This window comes from Rhodnius prolixus, unplaced genomic scaffold, assembly GCF_049639745.1.
Source record: "Rhodnius prolixus isolate KJV_2025 unplaced genomic scaffold, Rpr scaffold_4, whole genome shotgun sequence".
NCBI classification, from domain to species: domain Eukaryota; kingdom Metazoa; phylum Arthropoda; class Insecta; order Hemiptera; family Reduviidae; genus Rhodnius; species Rhodnius prolixus.
In genome coordinates this window covers 36,179,514-36,201,679 of record NW_027411614.1, presented here as the reverse complement: position 1 = coordinate 36,201,679, position 22,166 = coordinate 36,179,514, and the positions used below count along the sequence as shown (strand labels likewise).

At 32.8% G+C, this 22,166-nt stretch overlaps 1 protein-coding gene across 8 annotated transcripts in view; it reads left to right on the top strand.

Moving 5' to 3' along the window:
* LOC141456549 (uncharacterized) overlaps positions 1-21,236 on the top strand; it is a 64,256-nt gene extending 43,020 nt beyond the window's left edge. For 7 of the 8 annotated variants that reach the window (XM_074132693.1, XM_074132690.1, XM_074132688.1 and 4 more), the window contains exons 4-7: positions 382-536; positions 16,449-16,713; positions 17,415-17,590; positions 18,055-21,236. In XM_074132693.1, coding sequence (XP_073988794.1) covers positions 382-536; positions 16,449-16,713; positions 17,415-17,590; positions 18,055-18,141 — 683 coding nt within the window. In that variant the 3' untranslated portion in view covers positions 18,142-21,236. The remainder of the gene's footprint in view (positions 1-381; positions 537-16,448; positions 16,714-17,414; positions 17,591-18,054) is intronic. The other variant, XR_012459854.1, reaches the window with a different exon arrangement.
* Positions 21,237-22,166: the final 930 nt, after the last annotated feature.

Genomic DNA, 22,166 nt, shown 5'->3' with positions numbered 1-22,166 from the left:
TCTAATTTGTCTTACTTATTTATCGCTTTGCTTACTTAAAACGTTGAGCAGGGTCTTCATTTCTTTTTTATATCGAAGTCTTAAGCGCAACTTACTGAGGAGCTCTCTCTCGTTCTCTCTACCAATTTCGAGATAGTTAAACAGTTAAATTAAGTCGAAAAATAATAAATCTGAAAGGAAGAAAGAATATTGCCAATTTCATTCGTAATTTTTTGATTTTTTTTTTTTTTTGCCAAGCTTTCGACCTAGGGACCGGGTCATGTTCAGGGCTGTGGGACACATTAAACAGTTACGAATAACTATCTTAGGACATTAATTTATAACATGATGATTAAGAATTCTTCTGCTTTTTGTTTTATTTTAACTTATTCTCATCAACAGGTATGAATCCTCGTAAGCAACGACGTGAAAGAACAACCTTTACTCGAGCCCAGTTGGATGTTCTAGAATCTCTATTCGCCAAGACTAGGTATCCAGATATATTCATGAGGGAGGAAGTTGCCCTGAAAATTAACCTGCCAGAATCTAGAGTACAGGTAAAAAACTGTTTACTGAATCCAAGCTTTCCTTTTTTTTTGCTAAATTGTTGGCAAAAATATTTCTTAGATGGCAAAATAGTCACAATAATTTAAAAAAATATATATATGACTTATTTACCTTAATTTATTATTTTAAAGTAATAATTTTTCCATCTCATTTGAGAGAGAAGCTTTACAATAGTATTGGGAATATCTCTTCAGTAAGATTAACTCTTTGTTGTGATTTGGAAGTAGTCTTAAGTATTTAGGATGCTTTGGATCTATCTTCAATGGTTGATCTTCTCTCCAATTTTTTACTAAATCAGGCTTTATTTAAACCGAGATAATCTATTTCATTAGTTAATTACGTAATTTTGTGGTAATTAGTTGAAGTAAAAGCTGAGATTTAAGTAAAAGATTTGCTTAGAGATCCCATCTAATATTAATTATAGTTGATACGCGATAGTTTCAAAGCGAAACTGAATTCTGCTGTAATATGACTTAATATTATCATCGCAAAATATAGTCCTGAGTCGGCACTATTGTTTAGCTTTAACAATATTAGTGAAATGTAATTAATTAACTTTGAGTTATTATTATTCCGAAAATTGAGCGTTTTTTGGTGGTGAGATTTAGAACTACTGAGAAAGTTACACCTTTATACGGCATCTAGTGGCAGCGTTACAAACTAGACTGTTCACCAGCAATTTACTTTCAAGACAATATTTTCATAAAAATGGTTTTAAACTAGCTAGGCAATCCCCTATTTCAATTTGCTTTTGAAGAGTATTTTGCTTCTATGGCTTTTTAGGTTTGAATATCTAGCTTCACATATTTCAGTGGAATACTCTCAGTGCCACCAAATTCTTGAAGAAATGGCCATCAACATTCTTCTAATAAAAAATATTTTGTTAATCGTTTGCAACCCTTGAAGAATGACTAATTATTATTGGCCTAAACTTCAGGAACAAATGAAATACTTTTAGTCTGGAGTCAAAACTGATTGTTCAGTATTTCCACTTTGAAATATATGTAAATCTAACAGAAATCAAAAGAAATATGCCTTAAGCACAATTTATGCGTTGAAGATTCTTTGGCTCTGCGTATTTTCTTTTAATGAGACTGCTGTGTGAGGAGAATATTATCTGAAATGCTACCAAAATTTATATCTGATCAGTTTGGTTCTCCAGTTTTGGTCGTTTGAATTACAATCTGAAGTAAAGGATATTTTTTAAAGGCAATTTTTTTACAAGTAGTTGGTTAAATGTGTAATATATCCATTAACACGTCCCATATAAACAAATAGAAATAACAGGAAAAAAAATGCCTCTTACCTATTAATCGAAAAACTGTAGGATATATGGCTAGTCTGAAATTGAAACCAGGTCGATTACTGGCAATCTAATATTGTAAGAAGGGAAGCCAGTTGGTTATCCCCTATAGTATTGTCTAACACAATCACGGTTCAATTTGATCAATATCATTGATTCTAATATAGTTTGTCGCAGCATTAGCGCTGTTATACTTAAATTAGGTTGACTGCTAAAAGGGGAGACGTAATTGAAGATGAAAGAAAAATCATTTAATTATATCCTTTACAATCATATGAGAATCAGAGGGTTAAGAATTCTTAAAGAAATATTCTTAATTATTTGTCCTTATTTTTCTGTAGTTTCGCTTGTATTAGGTACTATTTAAGTAGAATGGCTATGAAAACGGGTACCAGTAAGTTTAATTGAAAGCAGGTAATGTACGTATCAGACGTAATTAATCGGTACTTCCGTTCGAAAGAAATGCTCACGCTTTTAGCTTCATCGGTCCTCTTTCACAGACCACATTGCCGCTGTGACGCCGCCATAACCGCACCGCATAACTACCTGAACTTAGCGCTTTTTATCCCAAGAACTTTTTAATCATGTAGTCATCAGTTTTGGTAAACGAAAAATGATTTGCAGCACGTTGGATTTATTTACAACTTAAGTTAATATTAAATGCTACAATAGATCCTCTGGTTTGCGTTGGCGTCAACTCTCAGGGCCAACCCTCGTACAATCTTGGTTAATGCAAGTAATCTGCGAAATTAAAGAGTAGCCTTTTACTTCTTTTTCATCGTTTCTAAAAGGACAAAGGGGAACACTGCCCGCCACCATTCTTTTTCTGGGCTCACATTCCTCACCTTCTAACCCCTAAATTCTTGTGTAGCACCTGTTAGATAGCAACTTCTAGTTGCTCTGCTGCTAGACAGACTTTATGCACTCTATCGCTGCTCTAAACGCTTAAGACTATTGTTTACTTCCATTTGGTGACCTACCCATACTGCCTAGACTACTACACTATATCCACCTCATCCTTTCTGCACAAAACTCCAGCCGCTTCTCATTCTTTCATTTGCGCCAAGGCAGAAGTCGTGCACAGGTTCGTAAATCTAGTGTATGAATTCCTATATTTCACAAAGGTAGCCACAGTTGGAATTGGAGTTTAATGGATGGTAGAATTTTTCGTAGTAGTGTAAATAATATATATTTCGATTTGGTAACGTTAGTTTTGATTCACCATTTGTTAAGCCAGACATGTAAGAGGTTGATGTGCATTGGAAGAGCCCTTGTAAGAGGATCGGAATTAGGAGATAGGTATGCAGTATCACCAGCAAAGGTGTAAATGATAAGGTACATCTGTGGCTTATAAGAAGTAGAGGTCAGACGAACTTACCCTTGGGAACAACTCTCTGACTAGACGCTGCTGCTCCGCAGTTGACTCTCTTGTATATACGATTTCAGGATTAAAACTCTCCGGTAGGACAGTTGTATAAGAGCTGATCGTCAAAAACTGCACGAAAAAGCGGAACGCTGAAAAACACCCAACTTTGACAATTTTGTTTTCTATTTTTCTATAAAAGCTAAAATTCCTAAATTTTCTTTAAAATATTAGGCAAATCCTTCTAATGTATTGCCTATTTTTTCAGGCGGGGCTTAACGTCCAACTACCAATTAGGTGTCGTCGACGGAGGCGACTAGCAAACATACTTAACTGTAATTTTCTTTTATTAACCTTTAAATAAAATCCAAGGCCTAAGACGGGGAATCGAACCCAATACCACAATACATATTAGCTTTGCAGGTCTCAAATCCTCCTTTATAACTGTAATTTTTTTGCAACAACTTAGATTAAATAGATTTCGGGAAAATGGGCAAAAACGGCATTTTCAGAAAATGTTCTTGTTCTTGTTACCTTTTTTGTAAACAACGTGGCGCCTAAACGCGTGAACCGGTTTTCATGAATGAGGTGTCATTCGATTCGGAATTTTATGTAGATGTGCCTTTTGGGGGTCTCGACGCTGTACATCAAAAGGAGGAGGAGTTAGCCCCATGTATGTGAGGCTCCCTCCAAAATTATTATTACTAACATCTCTGTAAATCTCAGCCCGATTTTGATGAAATTTGGCAGGATTATAGTAAATCAGTTACAAATGAGTGTTCACCGGCCATCAAACTGCAGTAAATCTTATCACCGATTCTGTAGATTGATGATAAAATCAATTTGTTTTTACATTAGGTAAAGGATAAAGTATTTCGAAAGAAGCTTCTCTAGGATTTTGTAAGAAAGTGATAGCAAGCAGATTGGTTGGCCTAAACTGATGAGGATTTCTACAGTCTAGGAAAGGCGTTCGAAGGACAGAGATTTAAAGAGTATGAATAAGTAATCGGTGTTTCCGCTCAAAAGAAATGCTCACGCTTTTAGCTTCATCGGTCCTCTTCCACAGACCACTCTGCCGTTGTAACGCCGCCATAACCGCGAACTTAGCGCTTTTTATCCCAAGAACTTTCTAATCATGTAGTCATCAGGTTTGATAAACGAAAAATGATTTGCAGCACATTGGAGTTATTTCAAACTTAGGTTAATATTAAGTACTACAATAGATCCTCTGGTTCGCGTTGGCGTCAACTTTCTGGCCAACCCTCGTACAATCTAGGTTAGTGCAAGTAATCTGCGAAATTAAAGACGATCCTTTTACTTCTTTTTCATCGTTTCTAAAAGAACAAAACATTCTCCATTTTCAAAACCCTAAATTCTTAGCTTTTCTTGGAAGTTCGTTTCAGATCAGTTCGTAGCCAGGTGACTTTTTCTTTAGGTTGGGTACGAATTTCTTATATCAATCTACAGGCGTAGAGAGTGGTTAGTAAAGAAGAAGGAACTTGTTCAGTCGATATTTAACTTCCGTAGCATGTCGTTGATCTAATATTTCGATGAGTGGTGCAAAATTATTCGAAAGATTGCAAATAAGTTGGATTTCTTTTCGTCGAACTTGGTCCAAGAGACATTATCCTGGCTAAGTGGAGATGAAATTTGCTTATACTTCCAATATTCGAGTAGCTGGAGGCATTTTGATTTTTTATTTTTTTTTATTTTTGTGTGATATTTAAGGAGTGATATTGACCGTAAGCACCGAAGAAAGTCAGTACAATTGAGAAGGCGGTGATTCCCCAGGTATTGAGTTCCTTCTCCTTTCGTGCATGCGCACTTCGTTTTCTTCTTATTTACTTCCTTGCTTACTCCTAAGTGTACGTACAAAAACTAACAAAAGCAAAATGCATCAACGACTCCTTCTTTATTCATCGTTTTGGTTATGAGATATTACAAGTTAAGCGCAAAATTTTAAAACCCCTATTCAAATTATCATGTTCAAAATAACTCAAAAATAGCACTTAGCGTTAACCATTATTCATCAAATTTGGTACTACCTACATCTGACATAGGTGTACATTTCTCTGACCTGGAACTTTGACTCAATTGCTGAACCTGATTCGCCAAATTTATACTGAAGAAAAATCCACAGAATACCTGAAAACATGACTGAGTGAAAAACCGTATAAAACAAAAATTTGCATAGTTCATTATAAAATAAATAAGTACAGGGCTAAAATACAAAAAATAACCCATTATTCACATTACATACCCAGAAGCACGTGTAATTTATTATTTATGAAATTTAGAAATAATTAATAGTAAAAAAATTACTAACCTACGTTATCATTCACAAATCAACATCCTTGGGTGCTAATTCCATTCACTTCTAGATCATCATCCCCTACAAGGCCTTCAGTAACTATCGCAGATGATAGGTTATTGAAACCTACTCCTCAAATAGTGGACTTGTGGTTAAAAGCCGCTGCATGTTTTTAAGTTAATTGCTATTGTTTCCAAAAAGACAGACCAAAAACAAATAAATAATTGCAATAGTGGAGGAAAAAAGCAGTAGGATTTGTAGGATAAGTTACTGTTAAAGGCGAAGACAGAAAATTATAATTCTTTTGATTTAATAGAAGGCAAACCCCAATGTATCTTACATAGTCATAATATAAGATAAATAAGTTTAGCTAAGAACGGCGTGCTTTGAAAACACGTGCCAAGTTGCCATCTAAGTGCTCGCTAAATTTTAAAGAAATTAGTTTTAATTTAATAAAAAAATGTAGGTTAGTATTATTTCAGTTCTCAAACAGGAAATAGGTCCCAAAGACAGAAAGGACAAACAAAAAACTTTTTATTGTGCTAGTTGATGAATGAACAAATGTTAAGAATTGGTGTCCGTAAGTATTTTTTTTTTTGCTTTCATTCTTTTCGCACAGGAGGGTAGTGTAATTGATAGAGGGCATTGTACATCTGGTTGGAGTGGCTAGGTGACTGATTGTAACCCAGAGACTTACAATCAGAGAGTCATTGAATGAATGACTTGAATAAGGGCCCATTTCTAGAAGACGTGCGCCTGCATATCGTCCCCTAATTAAGAGGCACCGCCCCCGTCCATATAACGGGGACACGTATCTGCTATTATATGTGGATACCTCACCCTGGCTTCTCTTTGTATCGTTACATAAATTTACAATTCTTTACTCACTCTTGTCACACTTCGCTCCATACATATATCTAACATTTGGCTATTTCATTTTAACTTTTCCCAAAGTTTTTGCATTTTCTGTGGTCACTTTTTCTTCCTCCAATAATTTCCTTTCACTAAACTTAAATTATTGTCAAAAAAAAAGGATACCTGGCTAATTGCCCACAAGAATGAACCCATCGTTGAGACTCGGCAATGTTGGTTGTAAGAGAAGTAACAGAGTACAAAAAATCTTTAGAGAAATCCAATTAGAATTCTTTTAATTTTGTCTCAAGAACTGTAGTTATTATTTATTATTATTTCTGTTAATGTTGGGCAATTTTACACAGGGTGAACCAGTAATTACTGTCCATAGGCCTACTGTGTGTAGTACATCTAAAGTGGAGTTCAAAGACGTATTGGCCAACTTCATATTTTCCTCTGTTCTTGAGTGACGTCACTTTAAAGTTTTTTTCTAAAATCATTACTTTTTTCCAATAAAAATGTAATTACTCAGAAAGTTTTAGTCCGAATTCGATTCTGATGACACGGTTAGAAAGGCAGATAAATTTTCTAAAAATTGATACCATTTCGAAGCATAAGTTATTCTCCAAACAGCCTCAATCTTTCTCCGAATGCTAGAAAAATAAAAGTATTCGAAATTTTTAATAAAACTCATTAGGCCCTGACTTGATCATTATCAGACCTAGGTGCTGGCACTTTTTATAAAAGTTTCCTTGTTTAATGGGCTTTCAAACGGTATATCATTTTCCAGGATTCCTTTTATTTTCGTATGAGAAATTACGTTTGTTTTACAAGAAAACGTGCTCACGAGCACACAACAGTGTTTTTATCAAGTTGTTTAATTCATTGAAAACTCTTTTAGATGGACCAGTAGTCAATTTTTAAAGTAGATTGTCTTAAAATAAGGAAGTCAAAGGTTACAAATAACTTATGCTTCAAAATGGTATCAATTTTTAGAAAATTTATCTGTCTTTCTAACCGTGTCATCATAATCGAATTCGGACTAAAACTTTCTGAGTAATAACATTTTTATTGGAAAAAAGTAATGATTTTAGAAAAAAAAATTAAAGTGACGTCACTCAAGAACAGTGGAAAATATGAAGTTGGCCAATAAGTCATTGAACTCCACTTTAGATGTACTACACACAGTAGGCCTGCGGGCAATACTTACTGGTTCACCCTGTATATTTGAAGTCATATTTTACGGTCTGTTGAAATTAACTGACGGAAGTTAAGTTATACACCAAATGAATGGTAATAGAATAACCCATCCATTTATCATAAAAACGCTAAAAACCAAAACAGAACTTAATTACTATAGGGCGCTACGATGCTGTAAGGACCTTGGCCTCCTTCAGCACAGCATTCCACTCGTCCCTACCCAAAGCACGGAGTCTCCATCTGCTGATTCCCAGCCTTCTGATATCGGTTTCGACCTCGTCCAGCCCTCTCAAGCGAGTACGTGCTCGTTTTCTTCTGCCCCCTGGCTTTCCATATAACAATTTTTTTTGGAATTCTTTTTTCGGGCATCCCTAACCATCTTAATCTGGCGGCTTTAATGAAACAAACCAGATCTGGTTTGCCATATAAGTCACGAAGCTCATTGTTAGTTCTAAAAACCAAAACAGTACTCATTTTTTAATTTCCTTGATTTTCTATTACGTTCTATTGTTACAATAAACAAGAGGTAATATGTTGAAAGTTTCCGTTTTGTTTTTTCATTTAACAATGCTTTTTAATTGTCAAATAAAATATTTATTCCATTTATATATAAAAAAAAAATTTTGCGTCCCCCATCCATTTAAAGGCATATACGTATAACAAAAACCATGCGCACAAACTCATTCTTTTACAAATCGCAGCGAAATTAATGATTTCGGTCTGTAGCTATATGAAGAGGAAGGTTACATTTAATGGATTTTTAACCATGCAAAATGTATTAAAACAAAAATGTGTCTTTTATTTATTTGCTTTTTTTAAAAAAATAAAATAAAAAAAGAGAGATCTTCCATTTTCAGTATTATGTATGTATAAAAGTGGGGACTAAGCGAACAAATAAAAGGCCAAGCGTTTTTAATAACACTTTGTTATCGTTATTATTATTTTTTGCTTTGCTCTTAATTTTTTGTTACAATGTTTAGGATAGAGACAAAGTATATTGTCCATTCCTCCATTTTTATTATTAAAACACTCCAATAGGGCAGTTGTATAATGGTTGATCGTCAAAAACGGCAAGAAAACGCAGTAATGTTGGAAAACACCCAACTTCAATGTTTACTTACTGCAAATTTGTCGTTGATTTTTGTTTTTGGTTTTTTTAAACTATTACGATCTACAATAATTTTGAATACGCACCATCTCAGTAATAATAATAAAATAACAAACAAAGAACCTGCTTTTGTGAGATGAAATACATTATCATGTTAAAAACCTTTAATTATGACACGTTTCAATGTATAATATATATATAGCCCATTGTATAGGAACATAAAGAAAAGCAGATAGTGGGATTTCAGCTCTAAACTTTGTCATGAGAAGAAGCCTCGACATAGAAGTTAAACTCCGAGTATGGCTTCACACACTTGTATTACTTCCTGATCTATACGTTTGTCTGTCTACCTTTTTGTCATTTGTTCTTTAATCTGAAAATAATAAGTAGACACAATGTTTGAAATAAACTTTGAATTGAAAGTTAATAAATTCTTGAATTAAATAAATAATACAGTTCTTGGGAAATCCCATCTAGTTTTATAAATTATACATTTTCACATATTTTGTATAATTAAGATTTGAATTTAAATCAGAATAAAATAACATTGTTAAAAATTTATGTAGGATGGTAAGTTATATGGTTATGGGGCACAACCAGAATGGAATTGCTAACAAGAGTGTAGAACTGTAGTCAAGACTATATAGTGGAGCTTAAGTTAATCCATGCAATCCATCCCACTCTAAGGGTTGTTAGCCCCTAATAGTGCACTCTTACACATTCTTGTTTCAATTTCCTACAACTTCCGTGTTAGTGCCCTCCGCATTTACACAGCTAATGATTATAGTGTGCAGATTGAATTAGTTAAGAGAGGAGGGGAGCTCTGTTATTCTTTAGGGTTTACAAAACTTAAAATTATTTTGATTTTCATTTCATCGCTAAATTTACGATAAAATGAAAACAAAATAACATTTTCTCGCGGTTTTAATTAGATAAATATTGTACAGGGAACTTTTACAAAACATTTACTATTAACAAAATTTACTATTTTAATAACGCTGCATTGCCAATCTGGAGTCAATTTGACTCCAAAAAAATAGGAATGGTCTCTGTTTCCCCAAATCTCATAGCTACCCGAAATGCTCTTAGATATGCTATCCCCACTCTTTCACCATTCGATAGTCACGAGCTGAAGGACCGTGGAATTCTTGGTTTCTTTTTGCAGATTAGTTTACTTGAATCATAAGAGTCATTTCGATTCCTGATTGGTAATATACGTAGATTTTCTGTTATTAACTTGACTCCAGATTTGGTTGCCCATTCAGGGAAATTTCCTTCTACTTCAAACCCTCTGCTGCCTTCCTCGCGAAGAATTCTGAGATTTTCCTCTTGATATTTTTGAGTGACACAAAATTTATATTTTCATGGATTATGGCAATCGAAAACAAGATTCATTCAAGCTTATTCTTTTTTTGACCCAAATGTTTCAGCGGTATCGTACAAAGGGAAGCTCAATAAACTGGGTTGCTACTCTCATCTTTTCATAATGATTCAGTTTATCGAAATTTGTGTGCTAATCTTAAAACTTGAAGGCAGTCATTTGTGTTTCGTCAACATTTATTGCCTAAATTCTTATGTGATAAACTACCAAAATTTTTATAGCATGTATCAAAGCTCAAAAAAGCCTCTTTCTAGAATTGATTTTCTGTAGCGAATTGGGTCATTTCCGATCCGTGTCAATAGCGCACAGTAATTGAAAAAATAGTGAATGTAATTAAAAAAATGGAGAAGTCCCTGATCAGAAGGCAGCCAATCAGGGTTCTAGAAAATACTGAAATTACTGCGATCCTAAGTTGAAGTTAATTCCTTCTGCGTGAAATGTTAAAGCCGATTTGTGGACAAAATTAGTTTTTTCGTTCTTAATTCCTATTATTTCTCATCCCTTAATGCAAATTTTATTATTAAAATTGAAATCAATATATATATAAAAAAAAAATAAATTATGGAGTCAATATGACTCCATATTAGCAATATCTAAGTTCGAGCAATGCAGTGATAATACAATATATATTTAAGTAAAATTGGATTTTACCTAACCCTCATGCACCCTAAAATAAATTATCAAGGACAAAAATTAAAAATAAAAGTTACAAATTCACATTTTGTTAAAGAGGAACTTCATATTCACTGAATTTGACGAAAACATTGTACAGGTATGATGAAATATCAAATTTAGACTTCTTGCAAATTTGAGTTCCGTTAATATAATCCACAAAGCTATACACCCTTAAGACTATAATGGTGGAAACTGTTTTTTTCGTACACAGAACTATGCAGACCATTTCCAAATACTGAAAAACCAAATTTACGTGAATTGTAATATTTTGTGCAGCTGCCGGCAGAAGACGCCAGAATAAGGTTTCACTTTTTGGATCGTTTTTTCACTTTATTTATTTATTTATTTATTGTCATGAGGGATCCAAATATATGCTTTAAACTATCGATACATTTCACACAATAAAGATTTCTCATTTCCTTACCAAACATTCCAGTAAAATTTATTTAAGAAGATTCCAAAAAGTGTGGTACTACGAGGGTCGTTTGAAAAGTCCGTGCAAAGTCAGAGAGATAGCACTACTGGCGCGTATCGAGGTTATGTTTAGTTAGTAGCATCTCTTGGAAGAATACACACCAAGTTCCAGCCAGATCGGTCTATTTCTTTGTGTTTGGCATTCGTTTGAATCGAGGAAGTCGAGTGATTTTCAAAAAATGGACGAAAAAGAATTTCGTGTGTTGATTAAACACTACTTTATGAAAGGCAAAACGCCTCAGGAGACTAAAGAGAAGGTTGATAAACATTATGGTGACTCTGCACCTTCGATTAGAACAGTTTATAAGTGGTTTCAAAATTTTCGTTGTGGCCATATGGGCACAAGTGACGCTGAACGTTCTGGACGCCCTGTTGAGGTTACTACTCCAGAAATCATTGATAAAATCCATGATATGGTGATGGATGACAGAAGAGTGAAGGTGCGAGCGATTGCTAGTGCTTTGGGCATCTCGAATGAACGGGTACATAATATTTTGCATCAACATTTGGACATGACAAAGCTATCCGCAAGATGGGTGCCGCGATTGCTCACGCTTGACCAAAAACGAAATCGTGTGAAGTGTTGCAAGGACGGTTTGCAGCTGTTCCAGAAGAATCCGCAGGACTTTAAGCGTCGTTTCGTCACTGTGGATGAAACATGGATACATCACTACACTCCTGAGACCAAAGAACAATCTAAACAATGGGTTACCAAGGGGGAATCTGCGCCAAAAAAGGTGAAGACCGTTCCTTCGGCCGGAAAGATTATGGCGACTGTGTTTTGGGATTCGCAAGGAATAATCCTCATCGACTATCTGGAAAAGGGTAAAACTATTACAGGTGCATATTATTCATCGTTATTGGACCGTTTGAAAACCGTGCTGCAAGAAAAACGCCCACGATTGGCGCACAAAAAAGTCCTTTTCCATCACGACAACGCACCAGCTCACACCTCAGCAGTTATGGTCGCAAAATTAATGGAAATAGGGTTCCAACACGTTTCACATCCCCCCTATTCTCCAGACTTGCTCCCTCGGACTACTATTTGTTGCCCAATATGAAGAAATGGCTGGCGGGAAAAAGATTTTATTCAAACGAGGAGGTGATTGCAGAAACGAATGGCTATTTTTCAGACTTGGACAAATCCTATTATTCGGAAGGAATCAACAAACTAGAGCAGCGTTGGACGAAGTGTATAAGCCTAAAAGGAGACTATGTTGAAAAATAAAAAAGGTTTACCCCAAAAAATTAAGTAGTTTTTATTTTTGCACGGACTTTTCAAACGACCCTCGTACACATCATTGTCTGATTTTAATTCCGCACACTGTGATGGGGGTTTTAAAACTAAATTCCACGCTTAACTGGTTAATCTCTTGTAAAAGAAAATAAAGGCAACTATTAACCATTAGCTACCAAATTCCCTCTGACTCGACATCTATTCAGTACATCTAGTTTGCTGAAAGAATCATTAACAGTGCTAATTAAACTGATGAAACATTTTCAAATGCATGAAGATATTATTTTTGGTGATAAAGTAAATTAAGTACTGCCTTATTAAGTTGTTGCTTTTAAATTAAGTAGTTTTTATTTTTGCACGGACTTTTCAAACGACCCTCGTATAATTGTTCTCAGTTGTAACTCTTGTGTAAATAATATTAATGAAATGCTAGCTCAAATTTTCGGTACGTTTTTTCGCATGACTGGAAATTCGATTTGACTGATTTTTTTTTTCCATCATTTTCTCAAAAACTGCCCCGATATCGGTAATTTATTAACGCTTTTTAATTTTTTATTTCAAATAATTTTTAAGGCAATATTATTTTATTTGAGATGGTAATGCAGTTGTCATAAGTACCGTTCAATTAAAGTGCATCCAAAGAATATTGAAACAAGCTAATATTTAATCTAAATTCATAGTTTTAAACTTTTTTCTTTTGCGTTTGAATCATAAAGATTAGAGAAAGAGAAAGTAACTGTTTCATTCATAGGTTCTATTAAAAAATTGTATCACAGTTTAATTTCAGCACTTTCATTTTGCAAAGTTTCATTGTTTGGTATAATTTTGGGCCTTTTAAGATATCTTTAAAAAAATTTAGAGAATAATTAGTGAATAAATCTGAAGCTAGCAAAATGACAATATTTTTCTTCTGAATAAAATAAAGTTTTTATGTTCAGTTACCAAATATTTTGAGGTTATGGTTTGGATGTTGTTATTTTGCTCTGGCTAAATTCTCCCTCTATTGGTAACAATTCATTGCAAGTTGTAAACGCTGAAGCATAAATAAAAGGTTTATTCGCGCCCCTTTTCCTCTTCCATTCCGCTCAGCGGACGTATACCCCCCCCCCAATATATTTGATCCCCTTACAATTCACTCTCTCTATCTCCTGTCTCTTTCTATTCACATTCTCGCCAAACTATCATCCCTTTCCATCAATCTCGCCCACTTTAGGAAGAACCTACTTAGTTTTCACGATACAGCACACATCCTTTTATATTTATGTATATAAAATATAGATTTTGTGGGAACTTGGTCCATATGTTATCAATAACAACAGCGTATACTTTTAACCACTTTTCTTTTTCCATAGTTAACTTTCGCACTCTTTCATCATAACCGATCATTCTTCAACCAAACAAATCATCAATTCATAATTTGATTTACATTATTCATAACTTATCGAAAATAATATTTCCGGGTGTTTGCTCACCCTTTTATTTTCAAACAGATGACTGATCGAGTGATTGAATATGATGGAAATATTTATATTTCATTAGCTCAGTTTGTGTGAACTCTTACACACATTATTTATCTATAATACCGCGATTACTCAGCATTAAACAGTATTATTGTTTTCAAAAAAAGGTTTTTCTGTACCGTTTTTAAACATGAAATTGACTACAAATGTGGGTTATGCATTTCATCATTCTGTGATTAAATCTCAGGACACTTTATAAATTGACTGCTTTTAGTTTGGTGTTTGTTTATGGTGGAGCTGTTAGCGATTCTGGTGGCTTTGAAATACTCTACCTGAAAGATCTCACATTATAAAAATTCTTTGTAATTTCTTATTTGTTTAACACTCTACATAAAGTACTTCACTCCATAAAAAGTGAAAATATGTAATAATTGAAGAGCTTGGTGCAAAAAGGAGTTATCTACAGTTTTTTAAAATTTTTAGTAGGGACAAAAAACTAAATATGCTTTAAGATGTATTCCTTATGTTGTGTCTGCTGTAAGGATTAGTTAATATATTATGATGGGGTCATTTGGGGCACAATTTGAACTTTCTAGGGCATTTTTTTAAGCTTACTATTAGCAAAAGTTATTTTGCAGCTAACTCTTATTTGCACCAAAATCATAATTTTCAGTAAAACTTGAGTACATATTAAGTACTTTAGTCAACAGATTTCTTGTTTTTGAGCTTTTAAGTGGCATTTTGTGCCTTGTCGAAGCGAATGTTAGATATATTATTGCGCCTGTCAAAAAGAAAAATAATAATATCTACCTAATATAAACATTAAGTTAAAAAAAAAGTAAAGTAAAGTAATCGCCTATTTTTTCAGGCGGGGCTTAACGTCCAACTACCAATTAGGTGTCGTGGACGGAGGCGACTAGCAAACATACTTTACTGTAAATTTCTTTTATTAACCATTAAATAAAATCCAAGGCCTAAGACCGGGAATCGAACCCAGTACCACAATACATATTAGCGTCGCAGGTCTCGTCTCTAACCGCTCGGCTACCGTGGCGCCTAATATAAACATTAATTAAACCTAATATAAAAATTTTTGTTTGATTGATTGCGTCATCTTTTCTGTTTGGAGCAAAAGAAAGTTATCTGCAGTAGAAAACTCATTTTTGCTCCAAATCTAACCTAGGTTAGAGAATAAGTAATAATAAACAAGTCTATATAAAGACTCGTTTATGCACCAAAAGATGTAGAATTGTACATACAATAGGGGGCGCCACTAAACACATTTTCTGAAAAAAATGTAGCTAACTCTTTTTTGCAACAAGCTCTTCAATTGTAATTATCAAAACTTGATTAGAGCTAATTAAGTCGGGAAAGTCGGTTTCTCCTGTATTAATAGCGCATTTCGATACCGATGAGAACGAGGTAGACGCAATGGCAAAACAAGCCACACTGAGGGACCATTGTGGATGAAAAACGGTCCCAGATAGATCTGAAAAGACAAATCCGCACTAAATTTGTTACTAAAGGGTTGATATATACGGTAAGGGCTTATTCTAAAGACGTATCAATCATTGGTGTAAGTGCAGTTCTCAGATCAAGCATTGGGACACTAGCAAGCTGCTCTTCACAATCATTAACATGCTGTGTGCTAATAATTTTGGTTGCAAACAATATCACCTTAAAATAGTTCAAAAGATACTCAAGAGTAATAATTACACTTTGTGCAATGAGCTGCAGAATACAAGATATTCATTATGGCAGTGAAGATTGTTTGGTAAAAGAGGAGATAATTGATTTCACTGAAAACATAGTTTGTCAAACACAGTTTGCCGTACTATTCGTTAGGTCATGTGTAATGACACTAAGATCAAGAAAATCTTAGTAATACCTTTAAAGCTTAGGAATTGATCTTTTACTAAATTTATGCATTTGTTCACACCAATTGCTCTTCAGAATGTATGAATTAAAACATCTATAGATTCATCTTTTGTTCCATCTCATTCTAGAAGATTGGCTGAAAATACTGCTTGCTCTTTCCTGCTCCTTAATTTGTCTGTATTATTTGCTTTAATTTATTTATATCTAATCCAAACTATTGGAAATAAATATTTCGGACATGATTATTAATTGACTTCTCGACTTATAACAGATTCAAGTTTTAATTTTTGTCAAGTTATTTTCTCTGTTATTGAGTTTATTGTTTTTGTTTAAATATAAAAATACCAATGTGTTTAATAAAACTTCTATTTAGCCCCCATTTAAATGAATGTTCGTTAACAGGGATTTCTTACCCTGCTCAATTGAAATATTTCAAAGTAAATCTTTTTGAAAAATTAATCATGACATTATGTAGAAAATAAATATTTTCTTTTACTTTGCGAGCATCTAAAAATATTATTTTTTTCTGAATAAATCAAAGAAGAAGTTGTTAAAAATATTGAAACTGAACACCGTCCTGGCCTTTAATAACAGCAATAGAACATGAAGAGGTTATATTTCTTCCTAAAAAGTTATTTAATTCATTCAATGTTTCTTCAGGTATGGTTCAAAAATCGAAGAGCAAAGTGTCGCCAACAAGTGAAACAACAGCAAGCACAAGCAAGTTCAGATAAAAGTACTAGTGGCAGTGGACGTGGAGGGTCTAAATCAAAATCTTCACCCAGCGTCATTTCTTCGTCACCCACCATCAGCGCCAGTAAATCAGGAAGTACTGTGGCAGCTAATAGTAATAACACATCTAGAGACTCTCCTCCTATCTACTCAAAGCAGAGTAGTCAGTCGTTGGGTGGATACAGTTCTGGTGGTAAGTAAAGATTATGTATTTTTATGTAGCGAATATGTTGTAATTAGCACGCCACTATTTTTTTTTGGACCCGATGTTACCAAATATAAGAGTAAATCAGATTTTACATCAAGGATATTTGTAAAACATTATTTCTTTTTTCTATTACGAGCAAGAATCGCAATTCTTTAAAATTTCAAACCTAGGTTTTCACTGGAAATTGAAAGACTTCTTCACCATTCATTATGTGGAGGTTAATATTGTAATATCTATTATGTATTCTGAATAAGTTTATTTATATTAAGTAATAATTAAGAAAACAGCGAGTAATTTTATCACATTTTTGTAAAACTAAAATAATGTTGGCTTGTTATATCTGACAATTGAAATTAGTTTTAGTAATGCATTTTATTTAGTTTCAATTTTCATGTATTAAATATGTATTTTTATTTAATGAAAGAAAGGATTTAAAAGCGTTGTATTATTTCTTTTACTGTAATTCAGAATTTAAAGTAAAAGACATGAAGTGTAAAATTAATTACAGTAAAAATGAGTTAGTACTTATACTTGTTTATTTAAAAAAATAGAGATAAACAAGTAAATTTTTCACGACTCTGAGCCAAAAGCAAAATTTGGACACCCTAGTATTTAATTAGTAAAACTGGAGTTCAATAAAGTAAAGAATTTATTGAATAAAAGTTAATTTAAATCTGTAATTGCAGGCTGTAACTCTTCTATATGGAGTCCCGCAGTGCTGGAGTCTAGTGACCAAACCAGCAGACTAGGAACTTCCACCCTGTCTAGTGCTGCATCCAGTTATAGTAGCGGTTATTCACACAATTATTCAGGATACTACTCAAATATGGATTATCTACCACCGCCTCCTCCTCCACATGGTGTTAGTTTATAACTTCAAATTTTAAATAAAGTACCTTTCCCAAGAAAATTCAGTGTTATAATTATATAACGAGTTATTTAAATGAAATGAAGTAATTAAATTATTATTTAACTAATGATTCAATTCGTGTTGAGTATGGCAGAACTACTTTGAAAGGATAGCTCTCTTGTAGTTCCTTAAATGTAGATGTGCAAGTACATATTAAAAGTTGAAGTGAACTGTGGTGTACATTATTTGTCGAGCTAGAATTTGCCCGAGGCGAATGCTAAACTAAAATAACTGCTCACATCAGCTAGCTTTGTGTATGATAGAGAGAGAGTTCAGTGAAAGTGTTCTGAGTTTTCAGTTATTTCTGAGGATTCATTAATTACAAGAATCCAAGCATTTAGTAAGATAATATGGAAATAAAGAGGTTTCGAATCGGTTAAATCTGAAAGAATAATAAAGAATTCAAACTGTTTCAGGATAACAGCATGGACGGTAATTGGGGAAAACGCGAGGACAGTAGTTCTTGGTTTTATAACTCAGGTGGTTGGGATCATCGTAAGTAATAAGATGAGTGATCAAGCATCCAGATTAAACCACCAGCAGTATATCATTTTCTTTAATTAAATACAGCAACCTGTTTATATAAAAATAATAGGTAAGTTTATATTTATAAAACAAAGATGAATATACCTCTAAGTAAATACTAAATAGAGTGCCAAACTTTGTAAAAGCAGGAAGGAAAAGTAAAATTTTAGTAGGGAATTGTATCAATATGCCTTTTCCTATAACAAATACGACAGAAATAAATCTCAGATAGGCCTTGTGTAAGTGGCTATAATGAACATATCTTTTAAATTACAAATAAATATGCTACTAGAGATTTGAAGAAACTCCTAAATTTTGGGCACTTATATTTCGCAAGTGAATTAATTTTTAGTTTATCAGTTAATGTATAATCTTTTTTTTAAAAAAAAATTAATTCTCTAATATGGTTTGGACTGTGATTGGTTCATTGCATTTTAGTTTTTAGTTTATAAAGTGAGGTACTGCAGGCGACCTTTAGATAAAAAAAATAAAATAAATATATTTGCTTTAAGTAACAAACTATATAAGTAAGTATTTAATCTAAAAATTAGTATTTTTATTAATAAATGTGAATGTGATTTTATGTAGATTGTAAATTGTCTTTGAGAGAAAAAAAGCTGATTCTTTAAAATAAATGCAAGAAAAAGATAAAGGAAGATTTTATTAAAAAAATAAAATTAAAGTATATTATGTAAAATTATATTATTAAACTAATTTAGTTTATTATTGATTATTCGAAATATATATATATTTTTTTCGAAAAGAAACTACACATTGATTTAAATTAAGAATTAAGATTTCTAAAAAGAAAGAAATAAAAATACACTTGTTTTGTAAATAGTTACTTGCAATATTTTTTCCAAATCCGTATCTTTTCATTTACAATTACGCTGTCTATCGTCTTTTTCAACATAATTATACAGTTTTGACAATGAATATTCCTGTGCACTTTTAATAAGAGTTGAGGTTTAGATTGTCCCTCTTTAACAGAACAGTTTTGATCCGTTGTAATTCAGCAACAACAAAAAAAGGCCTTTCAGGAAAACTGTAGTAGATCTTTATTATCAGTTTTCAGATTAAAGTTCAACTAATAATAAAGAAATTTAAATGATGCACATTTAACGGCACATTGCAGAGATATGCTATCCCGTGAAACATTAATACAATTATGAATAACTCTTTGGGTTAGTGATTATCTAGAAAAAACATTGTGAGAGACCATAATGCAAGTCCTATCTGTTATTTTTATTTGTAGCCATTCGGAAACTGACTTCAGCAGTTCGCCAAATCAGAGAACTATCTAGACACCTAACTCGAAATGATTTCTACTTTGAAGTTATGAGAGTGAATGATGGCCCTCAAAACATAGCAAATAGTTGAAGCTTTTAATCTTTATTTTATGGCATTAGCTTTCCCCATCCATTCTCTTCATCGATTGCGGGTCATTACCAGGTTGAGGGTATGTTTTTTGAAAAAGTTGTCTGGCAATGTTATGTATGGGCTACTAGCAAAAATTATTACATTTACCATCAGAAAAACGATAATATTAAAAGGTTGTTCGACTAGAGACTGCGGGACATGGGTCGGTATATATAGAAATTTTTTATAGAAAAGTGAGTTCATTATTTATTTTTGCAAAAAGTAAATGTTGGTTAAAAAGCAAATTTCGCTTTAACTACAAGCATGAACCGTATTATTTTTGGGACAATTTTGACCCCAATTGAAATCAATTTTCTAACGTGCCAATGTTTTAACTGTTAATTCTTTCTGTCTTTCGATTTCAAATAATGGAGCAGATTTTATTTTTAAGCAAATTATGATGTAAATACAAATTCATTTTAAGGATTTTAGTAGCTAGCAAAAGCTATTTTATTTGCGTTTGACTCCTGTTAACTTTGCGCGAGTAAAACAATACAAATTGTAAATGCGGTAGTAGGTAATTAAAATCAATTGTCTGTTCATAAATTACACAAGTGTAATTTGTTTTCTTTGTTGAATATTTAGTTTCTTCAACAAGATATGCACTTATAATTTATTAGTTTTGTTCTCTCTTACTCCATGATAAGTTCTAACGTGTGATATTTTTTGAATACATCATTAATTTGTAATCATTTAAAAGTTGCCAAGGACAACTCTGTCTAAGTAAAAATTTGCCAAGTAATCGCGAGTTCTCTCAGTCAATGTTCAACTGGATATAAAAAATAACAAATCTTGATGATTCCATTATTTTATTTATATCAGTGAGTTGCTTTAATAAACTACAGTTTAAAGGCTGTAAGAATTGCTTTCAGTTTATATAATTGTACTTGTAAAAGAGTATAAATTATGTTAGGCCTAGTTATTTTCAATTGTTCCTAAAGAAAAAAAGAAATCTAACTAAATCAGTGAAATGAAAATAGGCCTAAATTTTAAAAAAGTGTTTGTAAGTGATTATGTATGTGTATGGGCAAACTGTTAAATTAGAAATTATAATCAAGAAATCAAGTCTTTACTGGTCTATTAATTTAAAGATTGAAGTTTATATTGTTTTCCTAAAAAAAAAAAATATTAAGACATTAAATATCAGTTGCATTATCACATACGGATCCTCTAATTTTTTCAAATTAAATACAATGTTAAGACTAGAATAATTCCACTTCGATTTGACAAACGTATCTTTCTGTCAGAATAGCCTCAAACACCATTCAGCCATCGCGCGCTTATGACAGATTTTGTGCAATACTAATTCCTTCGAACCAACGAAAACATATTTAATATCTACTAAGCAAAAAATGCAGAAGTTTTATGTTTCACCTACTCTTTTTATGAAAAAAAAAATTGTAATTGTACTAAGGCAACAAGGCCTCTGCCTGCGTACTTGGTTGGACAATGTTCAATGTATTAAAGAAATGCTCACAAATATTTCGAATTTTACTACAGTTATGCTGTAACAAACGAATTGATTTGTAAGTTGATTTAAACTAAGGATAAATTATAAATAGTAAGTTACTTTACTACACCATCTTCCGAAAATGTTAAAGGTATAATCTTTGTACCAAAAAACATTGTTACAATAAAGTATGATGTAATTTAACTTTCATTTCATTACTGCCTTCTTATGCACACCAAGATAAATTCATGATTTTAATTTTTAAGGTTTCTGATTTAAAATTGAAACTGTCAGTTTTGTAGGCATCAGTATTAATTATCAAGAGGCTCAAGTAAGTTATTTTTACAATACTTAGATATAATTTTTCCTAATTGACAGCAAGGTATGAAGAAGTATTGCAAATTGACAATTTTGCTCAGGTCAAATTTATAATTTAAATCCATAATAATTGATTTTACTTGCAGTGAGTGATTGGCATATTACTGTCAGGTTAAGAAACAATCATCCTATGTAACTCCTGCCATCAAGTTTTCTGAGAAGAAACAGATCAAGACACTTGTCTATAAAAAGGGAGCCTTCTAGAATTTAATTCAGTATCTTTCGAGCATAATTTATTGCAGAACTTTTGTGACGAAGCAGCCAGAGAGATTTTAACCAAAAACCAGTATGAAAAGAACTCTATAAGTCTTCTCAATTAAAAAAAAAAAAAAATCTCCAGTGATTCAGCCCAGTAAATAAACTTTTTTAGGAATTTAAAAGAAAATTTTTGTCCTTTCTTTCTCTCGTCCATTCTTAACAACTACCTACGACCTCAACAAACGTTTAAACTGCACAGTGAAGAGAGTCAGTTTTCATTCGGCCGATGTAATTAGGTGTGTGGAAATTTATAGAATCAACTGCACTCTCAACTTTATTTAAGCATTCCACCATCTACTTTAAATCATCTTCTACAAAGATCTTACATTGGTTTTAAGTAAAACTTCTGAATTTTCACGCGCAATGCCCTTTAGCAACAAAAATGCTCAATAGTTAGTTTTTAATTTAGCAGAGGTCACCATCGGAACCCTAAATAAGAAAACTGTAAAAAGTAGCTAATGACTTTTTAGAATATAAATCTTAACGCTTCCTATTATT